Consider the following 16260-nt stretch of genomic DNA (forward strand, 5'->3'; position numbering starts at 1 on the left):
GAAGGTGTTAGGTTAATCCTGTTTAATTTTGTGTCTATGATTTTTACCTATTAATGAAATTATTTTTATCCAAAATTAAATTGTATATAATGAGCTGTGGTTGGAACCTAAAGTGCAATAGATATTTCTGTCCAGTTTGTGGTAGGCCACAAGCTATTCCAAGGGATTGTATCTCAATATATGGGATCTAGAGATCCAAATTGATTGCATAATTTGTGGTCCTTGCATGTTTATTTGTATATATGATGTCAATATCCATTACGATAAGATGAAATTGTAATAATGGCCCCCCTAATTTTCATAATTCCTATAAGATGAAATTGTAAGGAAAAAAAGTATTTTGATTATAACAAAACAAGTTAATCACCTGTCATACATAATATCATCAATCATACCATCTTCATCAGTCAATATGCATTTGTGCTTGTATGCATGCTTATGTGAGTCCAGTTGGCAAACAAAATTTTTACACCATGATTGAAATTGCATAAGCAAACTAAATAGTAATTATTATTTTAATATATATTAAAAATAAATTTTGATTGTTAGAGTAGGATGTTAATTCGAAGCAAACCAAAATCTTTTTCTACGTTGGTCTTCCGCTTGACGCTAGAAAGTTCTGAGTTCATCTAATTTAGCATGTGTTTAAAATTACATCGAGAGCATATCTAACAAAGTCTCTTCAAAGCTTAATTTAGTAGAGGATTTAAAGAATTAGATTAGTGCGTAATCTTTAATATTCAAATACATTTAAAAGTGAGTCCCAAAGAATATACTTGAATAATCTTTTTATAGTAAAGTTTTTAATTGTTACACTTGAAGTGGTGGTTTATTGTTGGGAGCCATTACATCTTTCCTCCAACATTGGATGTAATCATGCTACACTAAATCCAAATGATAAGGCAGTTGCAACATTCGAAATATAAAATTATGTCAACCAAGATTTAGCTTTGGTGTCAAATCATATAATATTAATATGTCGATCATGTGATGTCTAGGTGTATGCCACATGGTATTATGAGGTGTTAACCATATGGTGTTGAGTTGCTGGCCACATGATGTCGAGGTGTCATGGCATCGAGACATTGACCACATGACATCGAGGTGTCAATCACATGGTGTCGAAGTATCAATAGTCCTTATGTCATTACTCCTATATCACTCGCCCTCCATCGTGCCTCGATGTGTGTAGTGGAGTTGGGGCATAAATAAATTTTTATTTGACTATCGATTATAAAGAGGATAACTCAACCATCTTATAGTCGAAAAAGATCTTTAGGTCTATTTGATCATGCTTGAAAAGGATGTTTTGGGCTAATTCGATGCACGTTGTCATCGAGAGGAGTAGTTCGCGTCGATACGATCGTATTATTATCGAAAGGGTCACTTTAGGCTAATTTGGCTACAATATATTAAAAAAAATATTTAGAACCAATTTGGTTATATAGTCATTCAAAAATGGTGCTTTGGGATGATTCAATCATGTTGTCATTGAAAGAGATTTTTTGGGACGATTCGATTGCACCATCACAAGAGTACTTTAGGTTGAATTAGTTGTGTAATCATCGGAAAAAAGGGAGCACTTTAGGTCGATTCAGTCAAGCCACTGTTGGAAAAAGATCGTGAAAATAAATGCTTTGGGCCAATTTAATATTCGAAGTACTCGTATATGAAATCGAGCAAACTCAAAACTTTCCGATGCTTTAGTCGGAAAACTAAAATCTATGTTTAAAAAAAAATTAATATACATATAGAAACAATTAAAAACTTCATAAAAATAATAAATATTATCAAACTCAATTAAAAAGGAAAGTTTTACCCCCAACTCTATAAATAAATAGTCAAATACTGAAAAATTAAATAAAAACAAATGAATTATATCAGAAATTTATGAATAATTATAGTGAAACGATATTATATTAAGAAAAAAAATGAATTGAATACTCAGGAAAAAATCAACCACATCAAGGAAATGTGTGTTAAAAACAACATTTCTTAGCCTTGAATAATGTGTTCGCCTACGTGGATATTGGACCCACGTGTTACCTGGTGGGCCCATGTTTTTCCTCCATTATGCAAAGAGTCCTCTGAGTTGTGCCGCTTGACTTTGACTTGAATTTGCACACCGCTATTTTTAGATATCAATTGTTACAATAACTGTTATAAACGAGATATCGTTATAATAAATATAATGGCATTTGTGCCGTTATGACGGGTAGCGATATCTATTCGATCTGGCCTCGGCCGTGATGTGTCCATCGACCCAGACGAGGAGGGGGCTGCGGAAGGGGGTGTTGGAAGCGGGAGATGGGGGCTTACCAATCCGCGCCGACGGAGACTTCCGTCCATCAATTCACCGTCAAGGTCAAAATTTCCTTGGGAGTCTCTTTATCTTTTGTTATCTTTTTGGTTTCTGGATTCTGTTATGGTGGAATCTTTGGTTTGTTGTTCAGGATGGCAGCGGCAGGGACGTTGATCTGGGGATCTACAAGGGCAAGGTGCTCCTCGTCGTCAACGTCGCCTCCAAATGGTATTCCGCTTTAGGTTTCTCTGAACAATCGCCGTTTTCCTTGGCTTCTTTGCCATCAAATTCGTCTTTCGGCGGTGGAATCGTGTTGAAATGATCGTTTCTTTGGATTCTGGAACAGTGGGTTCACGAATAGCAACTACACCCAGTTGACTGAACTGTACAACAAGTATAAAAGCAAAGGTTTGTTTCATGCTCACGTCGGGAGCTTCTCTTCGTGGAATTCTTTTGATTTGGCATGCTCATCAAATATTTTGGTTGAAAGTCGTGTATTTGGAATGTCACAAAAGGTACTAGTATTCTTCTGATACATCCAGCGGTGTGTTACTGAATATCTAGGTTAATTTGGCTGGATTTTGGATGGTGTCTGCACCAGATATTCCTGTTTCCTATGGAGGAAAACTCATTTGCAAGTTTTAGACGGCACAATCAAGTCAGCAGGATAGATAGCTGAGTTGAACATATAATTGTATCAAAAGCGCATAGTTGGCTGGTTTCTGTTTCATGATTGGATGTAATACTATAGCATGGGAGATACGATTTCTGACAGCCTGTCTGGAAGTTGAATTAAGAATTTTGATCGAAGAAAACATTCATATCTATGATCCTGTCTTCAGAAAATCCATAATCATTTGCTTGATATGTCTTTGGTGGTTGCTGGATGGAAATTAGATTTTACGCATAGGATAGTGGTTTCTTGACTTTTGTTAAAGAGTACATGATTTAGTTTTTAAGTTCGGTTAGATAATAAAGAAGCTGTGGTTGATATGATGGAAAGATATGATAGCAAATTTACATAGATAATGGCCACTGATAATATGTATTTCGGTTATCTTCAGAATATGTGTTTGTCATCACACATAAGAACATTTGCAGGACAATGATTTTGTTTCTTTTGGAGGCAAAGGAGATTATTTAGTCCTGTTTAAATGAAATGAAAATGGGACCATACTATGTATTACATTTCTTTAGGTATCCCTATTCTCTATATTACTCTTCTAAACTCTGAGTCAGCAGGTGTTGAATCCATTTACTGTTCTCCAAACAGTGTACTGATTCCATGTTGACTGTCTTTCAAATAGTGAATTCATTTGCATAAAAGTTTTAGAAGACTATTCATTTACTAATTGCTAGTTCTTAGTTGATTTTTTTTCTTAAGATTTCTTTCTTGTCCCATATGACTCTCTGCTGCATTTTGAGAGGACAAAAGAATATAGTGACTAATGTCTCTCTTGGTTTGCTTAGGCACAGTAAAAACATATGCAGCTTGAATTAACTGATGAAAATATTTTCCTTCTATTATACTAAATTTAGTTAGTGAGTCATTTGGCTAAAAAAAGATATAAAGAGGCTAAAAATGCGGTTAGTATGACAAGATATAAAGCTTATTATAATTTTTATAATAAATTAGGTACTAAGAATGGTGAAAAGATATATGACGAATTGCTAAAGTTATGGAAAGAAAGTGTAAGGACTTAAGTAATATTAGATGCATTAAAGATGAAGATAAAAAAATACTTGCTAATGATAACAAGATTAAGGAAAGATGGAAAAATTATTTTTATAAATTATTTGATAAATATTCCACATAAGGTTTAGATTTAACGATAAATAATAATGATAGATTTAATAATCATAGATTTATTCATAAAATTAGAGCTGATGAAGTAAAAGTCACATTAAAAAAGATAAAAATGGCTAAGAGTGTGGGGTCTAATGGTATCCGTATTAAGGTCTGAAAAAATTTAGGGGACAATCGAGTAGTTTGGTTAATTAGCTTATTTAACAAAATCATGAGATTTGGAAAGATGCATGAATCATGATAAATGAAGAAAGAGTTTTTTAGTGCCAATTTACAAAAATAAAGGTGACATACAAAATTATTCAAATTATAGAGAAATCAAAATCATGTGTCATACTATGAAAATTATGAAAATTTAGGAAAAAATTATCGATAGCAGGATAAGGCTTGAAATAAATATATCTTAAAATCAATTTGGTTTTATGTTTGGAAGATCAACCATAAAAGCTAGTTATTTATTAAGACAATTAATGAAAAAAGTATAGGGAGAAAAAGAAAGATTTGTATATGATTTTTATTCACTTAAAGAAAGCATACGATACGATTCCTAGAGATTTATTATGGTGAGTTTTAGAAAAGAAATGTATATCCACTAATTATATTAATGTTATTAAAAATATGTATGATAATGTAGCTATTAGTATTAGAATATAAGGAGCAGGGTCTGCAGTACCGAACTGTACCGCCCGGTACGGGCGGTACGTACCGGTCTAACTGGTTGCCGGTACGCGGACCACCTGTTATCGGTCCGAGTGCATTGTAGCACTGTAGCAGTGCTACAGTACTCGGCACACCTGAGTGTACCGCTCGGTACACTGTACCGTACCGGTACCGAGCCCAGGTCGAAATACCAGTATGGTACGGTATTGCGAACCTTGATAAGGAGTGTATCTAGTGAGTTTCCTATTAGCATAGGATTACGCCAAGGATCCACATTAAGTCTCTACCTTTTCACATCGATAACGGATAAACTTACTAGTTACTTGATAGACTTCCTTGGAGTATATCATTTACTGATGATATTGTCTTAGTTGATTAGATCCTAAGTGAAATTAATTATAAACTTAAGTTATGGAGGCAAGCCTTATAAACTAAAGGTTTTAGATTAAGTAGGACTAAGACTGAATATATAAAATGTAATTTTAGTGATTAAAGAAATAGACAAGATAATATAGTTAGATTGAATGGACAAAAAGTCCCTTTAACTAAACGTTTTAGGTATCTTGGATCATTTATTTAATAAGATGGATAGATCGATAAAGATATTATTCATAGAGTAAAAACAAGATGGTTAAAATGACGAGGAGCGTTAGGAGTCTTGTGTGATCATCGGATACCTTTAAGATCAAAAGTAAAATCTTATAAGACAATTGTGAGACGAACAATACTTTATGGGTTTGAGTATTGAGCAGTTAAGAAATAACATATACAAAAAGTTTGTGTTGTTGAGATGAGAATGTTGAGATAAAGTGTGAAGTTACCAGGAAAGATAGAAAAATAAATGCTTTTACTCGTGAACAACTAAATATCGCTTCGATAGAGGATAAGATAAGAAAAAATTATTTAAGATGATATGAGTATGTATTGAGAAGACCTTTGGATACAGTAGTCAGAAGAGGTGAAATAATTAATGTTAGTGTTATGAGAAGAGGTAGAGGAAGACCTAAAAAGATTTTAATAGAAACTATAAATAAATATTTTAAGTATTCTGAACCTAATTAAATATGACTCTTTATAGATCTCAATGACAGGAAAAGATCCATATAGCCGACCTCAAATAGTTAAGATTTATGGTCTTGTTGTTATTGTTGAATCATTTTGCTGTTGACTGATATATTTGTGTCCATATATGCGTGCATAAAAAATCAACCAGCCCTTACATATATACATAATTGTGAATGTGTATACATGATAGTTGCTGGCAACAATCTTGAAGGTTCTTCTTAAATGATAGTTGTAGGAGTACTTGATATAGGATTGTGTTACGAACAGTTAGCTTATGATAGTCTGTTGTCCCATGGGGACAATTAGCTTCTGATAGTTTGGTGTTTTATAGTGAGGTATCTTATAGATATGTCATATTTGGTATTTTAAAATGTCGTCATATGTTTCCTATGGATGCTTTGCACAGAAAGCTATGGTAGTTTGTTATCTCATGGGGACAGTTAGCTTCTGATAGTTTGATGTCTTATATTGAGGTATCTCTATAGATATCTCAGATCTGGTTTTTAAAATGTCATCATGTGTCTCTCATGGAAGCATTGCACGAAAAGCTGCCAATTTTCATTTTCTATAGTGTACTAAAATCAGAAAAAACTTATATCCGCATATTTGGTAAAAACTCCTGTAGAGAGACTGAGAATGATGGTTCTTTCATGTTTGCATATTCTTTTATTCTATTGCATCATTTCTATGTGAGGTTCTTGCTTGTAGGTGCATCTCAAATTGCAAGGTCTTTGTGAATTATGTTTTTGACTTATGTATGATATTCTTCACCATTGGGCCTATTCACTGAACCATGCTGGGTGCATTCAGATTTTGAGATTTTAGCATTCCCATGCAATCAGTTCTTGCATCAAGAACCTCAGACAGAGCAGGAAATAAAGGACTTTGCTTGCACAAGATTCAAGGCTGAGTTTCCAATTTTTCAGAAGGTAAATATTTCTTACCGGTTGGATCATTAGGTCTATGCTCTTTGCAGTTATTTGTTCTTTAGTTTCTCTATTTTGATTAGAATAGATGTTGTGTAAAATGTGGTCCATCTTAAGGGATAGTGTACTATATATAACTTGTGATCAGTTTATAGTAAACTCAATTGCAAATAAAGAAAGCTACTTTTTGTGTTAGGGGTGAACCAGACTGGTATCAAATCTCTTTTTCTTGCTTGAATGTCCATTGCTTAGGGATGGAACCTGAGTTCTTGTAGTACTGACATGAGTTGGATAACTAGGATAGAACTTAGTGTTCATTTATTTTGGGGCCTATGCTTTCAAACTCTGAATCACACGATAATTAGTTTGTAGTGTCATGACATTGCTTAAAAAGAAAGCAAAAAAGTGGAACATGTCTTACAGAGACTTATGTGCTTGGAATCTACTTGTGAGCAACAATAAATAGATTGTGTTAGGAAGACATAATATGATGCTATTCTTAGTAGTTGCTTCTCTTATAGGCCCTGATTTTCTATGACATCACATAAACTCTCTCTCTCTCTCTCTCTCTCTCTCTCTCTCTCTCTCTCTCTATATATATATATATATATATATATATATATATAATTTAAGTTTCACAAGTGCTCCTTGGTGATTGACACTGCATTTGCTGTTAGTGTGTTGTTCCAACTCTGCTCTGATTCAGTTATGCCTTCAACATAAAAAAGATAAGAGCGAGAGAAAAGACTTATCACCAATTTGGATAATCAGCGAAAAATACTAGTTGTTTATGGTAAAATGACTAGAATACTGTATCTGTGATACCTGTAGACACTTCAGTTTGCTTCCTGATTATTTCACAAATACATGGTTGTTATTATTGATCTTCTGAAGAGGCATTTTGCTTTATAACCTTCAGTAATTGGTTCAGCATGGATCTCTGTGTATTAAAGAAGAATGATAAATGAGAAGTTAAAATGAAGGTGGCTTCTTCAAGTGATTTAGGATACATGGACAAAGAGCTCAATGATGGAAGGTTCTGGGCCAATGAATGACTTTAGCTTGGTTTGGCATGTATCTTGCTTGCAGATTTGCAACCAGATGCAGCAGTGGAAGTGTCATGATACTAAGTAGAGAGCCCCGGTGCTTCTTTGAACAACCATCAATCTATTTAACTCTAGGCCTTTGAGAACCTAACATAATTTTAGGTTGTCTTTGCCTTCAAAACAAGAAAGAATGGCATTTCCAAGAAATCAGAAAGTATTGAGACCATAGCATGTTCCATGGAACAGTAATAAAGGTAATTTTTTCTGCCAAATGAGTATCATGTAGTGATTCCTAGTAACTTATTTTTGTAGTCACTGATTATAAAACCTTTTAAGAAATATGGAACTCACCAACCAAATTATATGCAGGTTGATGTCCTTTTTCTCATGTATCTGTCAGTATTTGTCACAATCATAAGCTACATGTTTAAATGTTGTGTTTTCTGGTGCCTATCATATAGGTTAAAGTAAATGGACCAGAGACTGTTGCTGTTTACAAGTTTCTTAAGGCAAGTAAACCAGGTTTTATGGGAAATAGGATCAAGTGGAATTTCACCAAGTTTCTGATTGACAAGGAAGGCAAGGTCATCGGTCGATATGGGACAACAAAGTCTCCGTCGTCCATCGAGGTATGCTGGTCGATATGGGACAACAAAGTATCTCTCTTATTTTTTGACTTATTCTCTTACAATTGTGCAGCAAGACATCCAGAAAGCACTTGGAAGCTAAAAAGGGAGAAGGAAAGCACTTGGGAGGGATCTACCAGTGTATATGAGTAACGGTGCATCACTATGTTCCTGGACATACGTAAAGATTTGCTTTCGTTTTCCGTCTTTGTTTAACATCTTAGTTGTGTAGATATTTGGCTATAGCCCACCAGCTGTCCACACACTATATGCACTTGTGTGTATGTTTTGTTATTTACTCTTAATTATGTTTGAGATGTCACTTAATATGATTTTTTTGCTTGGCTTCTGATTCAAATTTATTACAAACAGGGATTTGTAAATTCCAATCAATGCTGTTCTTTGTAAGAGGCCCTTTTTGTCCGAACAACATTACTTTGAATTCAGCTATAATTGGCATCTAACATCTTAAGTTATTTGAGAGGTGGATTAGTTTCTAAATTGTCCAAGGTAACACAGTTGTGAGCTACTTACTATCTCTACACTAGAGACAGCTTCTCTGCTGTGTAAACTTGGTAAAAAGCTGTGTGGAAGGAATCAGTTCTGAAAGAACATCCAGGTAGATCTCTTCAGGGTTGATACAAGGTCTCATGTTACAAGTTGGTATCAGACTCCCTCTTTTTATCCTTTTTTTCCCCCCCATTTCTTTCATATATAAATGTTACATAGCCATATGCATTAGACCGTTTATAATGAGATTCAAACCCTGGATCATTTAATTATAAACACAATGCATTAACCACAAAAAAAACCACATATGTGAGTTAATATGTGGCAAGAGATTGGATATTTGGGATGAATTAATTGTTATGAAGTATAATATCAGGGTCCTGGTAGGATTACTTAGGAGATGTATTTGATCGGAGGAATTCTCTTAATAACTTATCCTAGATCCTCTGTTCTCATCTATAAATAAATAAAACATCTAGTTAAAGAATATATTTCATAGAGAACATAATTGAGATATTACGATTTCTCTCTCAACCTCCTGAACTATGAGAGTTTAGTTCTCCTCATAAATTAATAGCGATTTTGGATCTAAAGATCCTTTTTCGATGGCATCAAAAAGTAAGTATTGTAAGAATCAATCTAATATTATTTGATTTTAATTCTAACATAAATTTTTGTTATATTACATATAAAATAAAATATTTTTTTACGCTTAATAAGTAGGTGTAAAGATTTGAATTGATCTATAAGAGCTGGTAGTTTAGATACATAATTTAGGCTCAAGTTAATTATCTTTCCGGTCAGATCATGATTTGATCATGATGTAAACTTCAAGCAAGTTGGTTGTACCCACCTTCGTGATCATATCTTTTAAGATGACTATATCCTCAAATTGACTGCTATTTGACCATAATATTCAAGACAATCATATCTTGGGTTCTCGATGACCCAATCAAGTCCAACTAATGATAGTTCAACTAGAACTCAACCTTAACGAACCATCTATGTGGGGTCTACACATGACATTGTCATCTGTGATATTTATGTAACGTTCACGTACACGGTATCTTTTTACACTTTTGTGTCCTAACTAAAGCAAAGCATTCGAATCATTAAATTCAGCATTTATAACCAAAACATCTCCTTATGCTCAACATCTTCCTAATTACGCAGAGCGTCCAAAGGTTAGGGTATGATGTGACCTTCTTGGCCAAAAACATCTCCTTGTGCTCAATGTGTCATAATTAATACATCTTCTTGCACTCGAACATGCCCTAACAAGATGAAGCATCTAAAGCTTTTGAGATGGTCATGACAACCAAATCATCTCTGATGCACCCGTGCCAAGCAAGCCATCCATAGCATATCTCTAATGCAACCATCGTGACCAAAGCATATCCTAATGCTCGGCACGTCTTAACCTAATAAAGCATATCAAGCATTTGACATAACCTTTGTGACCAAAGCATACCCTCACACTCGATCCACTTTACCTAGACAAAGCATCTAAAGTGTTAGACATAACCATCACGATTGGTCATGGCTACTCCCTTTCTTGGTGCTTCTACCTCCAATGAACTTACTACCTATTGCCCCAAGCATTGCAATGCGCACACAATGACTGTAGAGATCTCACAATGGACATTGTACCTCAACCTGATTGAGTCTTCATCTTAGAGCACAATGGAGAAGTAAATGATATGATCAATATTTTTGATCAATTAGAACTCAACACTTTAGTCAACCGACTGACCTTGCCATGTCAGCATAGAAGATGACACTGCCTATATACATATATGTATATATGTATATATATCTCCTTATAATTAGTTATCATTTAGTTCTTTAAGGAGAGATCGGAAAATTTTTAATTCATATTGGTACCCTAAAAAACTTCATATTTATTATTTTTCATATTTTTTATATTACTGGTAGTTGACGGTATTTGCCTCGATACCATGTATAAAAACTGAAAGAGGAATATAATAGTTTATATCAATTTAAATAATATTTTATGAATTATTTTGATCAAGCATTTAACCTGGACTAAAATATGAAATTTCGATATGTATTCACCATTCATAGGAGTGTTGTCCATCTAAAACACTGAATTGGGTAACACAAATGCCTCAATATTCAGATACAAAATATAACTTGGAAAATTAATATGTAATGCAAATGCATGAATATATGAGGAAACAACACAGGTCTCAGAGTGCTTTATAAATATTCTGCAAACCATTTGTTCCAAGCTCAGTTTTAAGATATTGTTTCAAGATGCAGCAGTTCCTCAGGTGGTGGTGGTGGTGGTGGCTGTTGCTGTGGGCTCTGAGTTGCTGTGTCTTCTCCACAGATGGAGCTGCATACATCACAAGAGTCATCATTGTTGATCAAAGTGGGCAAGGAAATTTCACGACTCTTCAATCTGCTATTGACTCACTCCCTGATGGCAACTCACAGTGGATACAAATTTATATCAAACAAGGAACTTACAGGTTTGTCCATCATACTCTTTCTTTTTGAAGTATATTTATCTCAGAGTTTCTGGATGATTTTGAATGTAAATTATGATTATCATGATGTATTTCAAAATAAAATATTGTAGTAATCTTAATTTCAGGTCTATATAGATATATATATTTTTCTGGTGGTGTTGTTACAGAGAGAAGGTCTTGATACCAGCCTCAAAAGGATTCATTGTGCTGCAAGGCGAGGGTTCGAAGAATACTCTGATTACGTGGAGCGATGATGCGTCGCGTTTCGGCACTATGAACTCTTCCACTTTCAGCGTCTTTGCAAACGATTTTGTTGCTCGAAATATTGGATTTGTTGTAAGAATTCCATCCCGCACCATTAATTTTACTCTCCACTGCAAACGCAAAGATACACAAGCAATAGCAGCAAAAGAAGAAGAATGCAACGCATGCTCTAAAAACTACTGTGACTACGAACATCAGTCTCTCTCTCTCTCTCTCTCTCTCTCTCTCTCTCTCTCTCTCTCTCTCTCTCAGAGACATAATCTTGTGCCTGAAAACATCACAATTTGGAATGATCAACCTTGAACAGACAAAACTACTGTGACTACAAGCATCAGTATCTTATATCCCTAGCTCGAATATAACCTCAATGATAAACCACTGCTCTCTCTCTCTCTCTCTCTCTTTGCACATTGCAACTATACTGACACAGACGTAATAATCTTGCTTCCTGGCAGAACACATTCAAGTCCGGAAGTGAAAGGCATCTGCAGGCAGTAGCAGCACTAGTGGGAGGAGACAGGAACTCGTTCCACGACTGCGCCTTCATCGGCTACCAAGACACGTTATGTGACTATCAAGGACGACACCACTTCGATAAGTGTTGGATCGAAGGCGCTATTGATTTCATCTTCGGCTTTGGTCAATCCATCTACAGTGTATTTTATTCCCTACATCCCAAGATAGATCGAAGCTTAATGATGCATCGTAACAACATCCCTTCTATTAGTATAGAGAAATCATAGTCGTAACCTTGGTTATTGAGCTTAAACTGTGTGTCGCAGCGATGCGTGCTGAACTCGGTGGACGGCGGTTGGTTAACTGCGCATGCCAAGACGAGTGCCGACAGCCCTGGCGGGTTCGTGTTCAAGTACTGCACCATTCGTGCTACAAAAATGACCTACTTGGGAAGAGCATGGAACCAACACTCCACAGTAGTGTTCCATAAGACGTGGATGCCATCCACCATTAGGCCTGAAGGGTGGGATGCTTGGCATGTCATACCAAATCAGTAAGCAACTCTTGCCTCCTTCACAGTCGTCTTGTATCACCTAAGTCATATAAGAACAATCTATCTGCGATGCCACTACTGCTACTAGCTTAGAATCTCCCCAAGTGAAACTAATACGGTGAAGAAATGCTGAGCTCTGTTCTTCATCTGCAACCTCAGGTACCAAATGACCTATGTAGAGGATGGAAACATCGGAGCAGGTTCAAATACCTCTGGAAGAGTCAGCTGGTTAAAGACTCTCCCACCCGAACAGTTGCAAGGCTTCCTCAGCAGCATCGAGTTTTTGGGCCCCGATCGATGGTTTGATAAGCAGCCATAGCAGAAATCTCCCACGGCACTTGTCATCTTCTTTAGCTGTAGCACATAAGCCTTCATCTACGCATGCATTACTTTATATGAAATTGATCTACGAATGACGGCATGAATGCAGAAAACATATTTCTCTTTCGAGGATAATAATATTCTTTGAGAATTCTTTTCCGATACAATCCAATCCAATCCGAATAATCTATCGACTTCATCCTGAACTATTATAGTATATTATTCCAAATAGTATAGTATGTTTTTAGAGAAGGCGACGGAGCTATCGATCATACAAGAGTTACTCTTTCAATCCACGTATAGGTGGAATTTTGCTTGTTCTGGATAATCTTTAATATGTAATTAGTTCAGATATTGCATGGGAACAAAATGCAGCGTTACGCGCATGTCATGGCACTACTCAGCCCTGTGTATGACGACACCCTTCTCTCCTCACTCTCGGTGCCCTTTGCAACGACCTGGCTCTCCTTCTCCACAGTTTTCTCAGCACACACAGTCTCATCCTCAACCTTGACTGGTGCAACCTCCGCAACGACGTCGGTCTCATTCTTGTTCTCGGTGGCTAAAAAGCTTCGTACGATCTCGGCACTGGGCGCCCACACGACCTCCTTCCAGAGCTCCTCCTCGGCGCCCTGCCCTCGCTGGCGAAAGAACTCGGTCGAATCGACCCGGTGCAAGTCCCACCCCATCACGCGGAACCCCTGGATCTTCTGCAGCTGACTGCAAGTCAGATCGAATGTATTGGCCTTGACCTTGTCTAAGCTGGCCTCCAGCAGCCTCGCCTTCGTCTCCTCGTCGGCGCCTTCCTCTGACTGGAAGTAGAGGTGCATCTCCCGTACGCCGATCGACAGCCGGATGCCCGTACTGTAGTCGCCGTCGGGCTTGAACATCGACCGCGCCTCCTCCACCAGCCCTAGCTCCACCATCTTGTCCACCCGCGCATACACGAAGTCGCGGAGCACCGTCAGGTCCACGTCCACCCACACGAAGCAGCAGTCGTACCGGGAGCGGAAGCCGCATCCGTCCCCCTCGACTAGCTTCTTCACGTACGAGTTGGATCCGCCGGCGATGATGGGGAGGCGACCTCGGGCGAGGATGGCCTCGACCAAGCGCGTGGCCTCGCGGCGAAAGTCAGCGGCCGTGAAGTTCCCTTCCGGGTGCACTCCGCCGATGAGGTGGTGGGGGACGTCCTCTTTCTCCTCCTCGGTTACCTTGTTGGTGATGACAGGGATGCCGTCATACACCTGCATCTTGTCGGAGTTGACGACCTCGCCATTGAAGCACTTGGCGAGAGCGATGGCGAGCTTGGACTTGCCGCTTCCGGTGACGCCGAGGACGAAGACGACCTTCTCCTTGCTGTGTGAGAGGCTGGAGGAGTCCATGTCGAAGGAATGCAGCTGCACGTCTCCACCCAATGCTACTTAGCGATCGATGATATTGGAATCTGAAACATAAATAACAAAGTTATGCAATGCTGAGTAGTTCTCAATACGAGAAACAAAGATCAGTTATATATCATGTAGAAATATCAATAAGTCGAAATCAGTATCAAATCATTCAAACATAAATCAGTTATATATATATATATATATATATATATATATATATATATATATATAACAAAAACTTAAAAATTCCATAATGATAATTCTAATCTTTCAAATATCATAACATAGCGGTCAAATTAACTAAAATATAAATATAATTAACAAGGTTGTAAAATTATTTTTTATGAATTAAAAATCTTAACGAATCGATAACTTTGAATTAAAAATTCTAGAATTCATGGAAAAATTTAGATAAAATTTTATGAAGTAAATGCAGGTCAAAGAGTCTCAAATAATTTTAAAAAAAAATAATTAAATCATGGTTGCATGTATTTCGATCCAAAACATCGATTAATAATTTTAAACTTTTTTTCTAGAAAATCTCTAATCAACCTAAATAAGATTATTTATCATCTAAATACTAAACTATGAAATTAGTATGATAAATAAATATCAAAAGAGAGTTAAAGAAAAAGATCATCACATGTCTCCTCTCTCGGATTAGGACTTCACTCTGTCATTGATGAACGAGGAGTCTCTACCAATCCTTATATAGGAGAGGAGCGAGAATTCTATCGAGGTTATGAGTACCTCAAGAGTTTTTATAATTATTATTTAAATAATAAAATTTTATTTGTTTCTTATCTTAAACGAGTGAATATGATCATAGTTCACGCTACACTTTTAGGTTATCCAATTATCCAAAACCACTCAAAAGAAAATATATATTCTAATTGATATAAAATATACCCCTTTTATTGATTAAATTTAAAATTATTCTGAATCTAATTTATGTTGATGATTACATTCTTCCCCCCTAAAAATATTTGGTACTAAATTTGATCTTACCTTAATGAAAAAAATTTGGATACTCTCCCATGTCAATTGATCTTTATAACGAATTTAATCTTGTTCCTCAAAACATGATCCTTTCTTTCCAATATCTAGATCAATTGCTCCGGAAAAGTAGCCTAACTCTTAGATTTAGTGAAGATTCAGTGGCTTGGATAAGATGAGGCAAGATGGGATCCATGCATTTATGCAAAGTAAGAAGCCATTAAATGCAAGGGCAAAGGTACTCAAGAAATGAAGGGGATGAGTATTCATGCATCTCAACCAGTTAGCTTTCTCTCTAGTCCCAGTTCAGTTTGAACTAGATGACTCCAAAATGGTAAGTACAATCAAATCAAGCTAGTGATTCTAAAAGATTGAATCAAACTAGAACCAAGCCAAATCAGTTTGGTTATAGGACAATCAATTTATCGGTTATCGGTAGGAAGTTGAGTGCTAGCTTTATTAATGAGCCTTATTGAACTGTCTTATTAGAAATTTGGATCTAATTTCTAGAGAGTTTTTTGACGAAGGATTAACAGTGAAGATGGGATTCGAGTGTATGACCTTACAATGATATGTCAAAATCTTTGTCAGACGAGGTTATGAATCCTCAATCTTTAGTAAATGAATTTGGTATACCACCACCGTACTAATGTTTAAGGTGTCCAATATATTGGATGATGATTACAGGTGTGTGCCAATCAGATTGCTTCATGTAAACGGATTTCAAACCATCAACAATTTAGAGAGATTGTGATCTCGGATTGTCTTTCTTTAATGAGGTAATGCCATATTGTTAATCTATGCTAATCATTAGGTAATCAAATGGTCAAGCGGAGGTGTCTCCT

At 36.3% G+C, this 16260-nt stretch overlaps 2 protein-coding genes across 2 annotated transcripts; one reads left to right on the forward strand and one right to left on the reverse strand.

Moving 5' to 3' along the window:
- Positions 1-2229: 2229 nt before the first annotated feature.
- On the forward strand, positions 2230-8759 carry LOC135673317 (probable glutathione peroxidase 4). Its single transcript, XM_065182182.1, has 6 exons — positions 2230-2364; positions 2454-2530; positions 2649-2710; positions 6645-6763; positions 8268-8435; positions 8506-8759. The coding sequence occupies exons 1-6, from the start codon at positions 2308-2310 to the stop codon at positions 8533-8535; spliced, it is 513 nt and encodes a 170-aa protein (XP_065038254.1). The 5' UTR covers positions 2230-2307; the 3' UTR covers positions 8536-8759.
- A 4649-nt stretch (positions 8760-13408) lies between these two features.
- LOC135675148 (adenylate isopentenyltransferase 5, chloroplastic-like) lies at positions 13409-14413 on the reverse strand. The gene has a single exon (XM_065185421.1). It carries the CDS (start codon positions 14411-14413, stop codon positions 13409-13411), a length of 1005 nt encoding a protein of 334 aa, XP_065041493.1.
- Between the last annotated feature and the right edge of the window lie 1847 nt (positions 14414-16260).

Source organism: Musa acuminata, chromosome BXJ1-5 (genome assembly GCF_036884655.1).
Source record: "Musa acuminata AAA Group cultivar baxijiao chromosome BXJ1-5, Cavendish_Baxijiao_AAA, whole genome shotgun sequence".
Classification (NCBI taxonomy): Eukaryota; Viridiplantae; Streptophyta; class Magnoliopsida; order Zingiberales; family Musaceae; genus Musa; species Musa acuminata.

Bases quoted from the DNA above. Each gene is read 5' to 3' on its own strand.
- LOC135673317 (XM_065182182.1), top strand. From the start codon at position 2,308: ATGGGGGCTTACCAATCCGCGCCGACGGAGACTTCCGTCCATCAATTC. The intron at 6,764-8,267 runs GTAAATATTTCT...CCTATCATATAG, and splicing joins AGTTTCCAATTTTTCAGAAG to GTTAAAGTAAATGGACCAGA. The intron at 8,436-8,505 runs GTATGCTGGTCG...ACAATTGTGCAG, and splicing joins AGTCTCCGTCGTCCATCGAG to CAAGACATCCAGAAAGCACT.
- LOC135675148 (XM_065185421.1), bottom strand. From the start codon at position 14,413: ATGGACTCCTCCAGCCTCTCACACAGCAAGGAGAAGGTCGTCTTCGTC.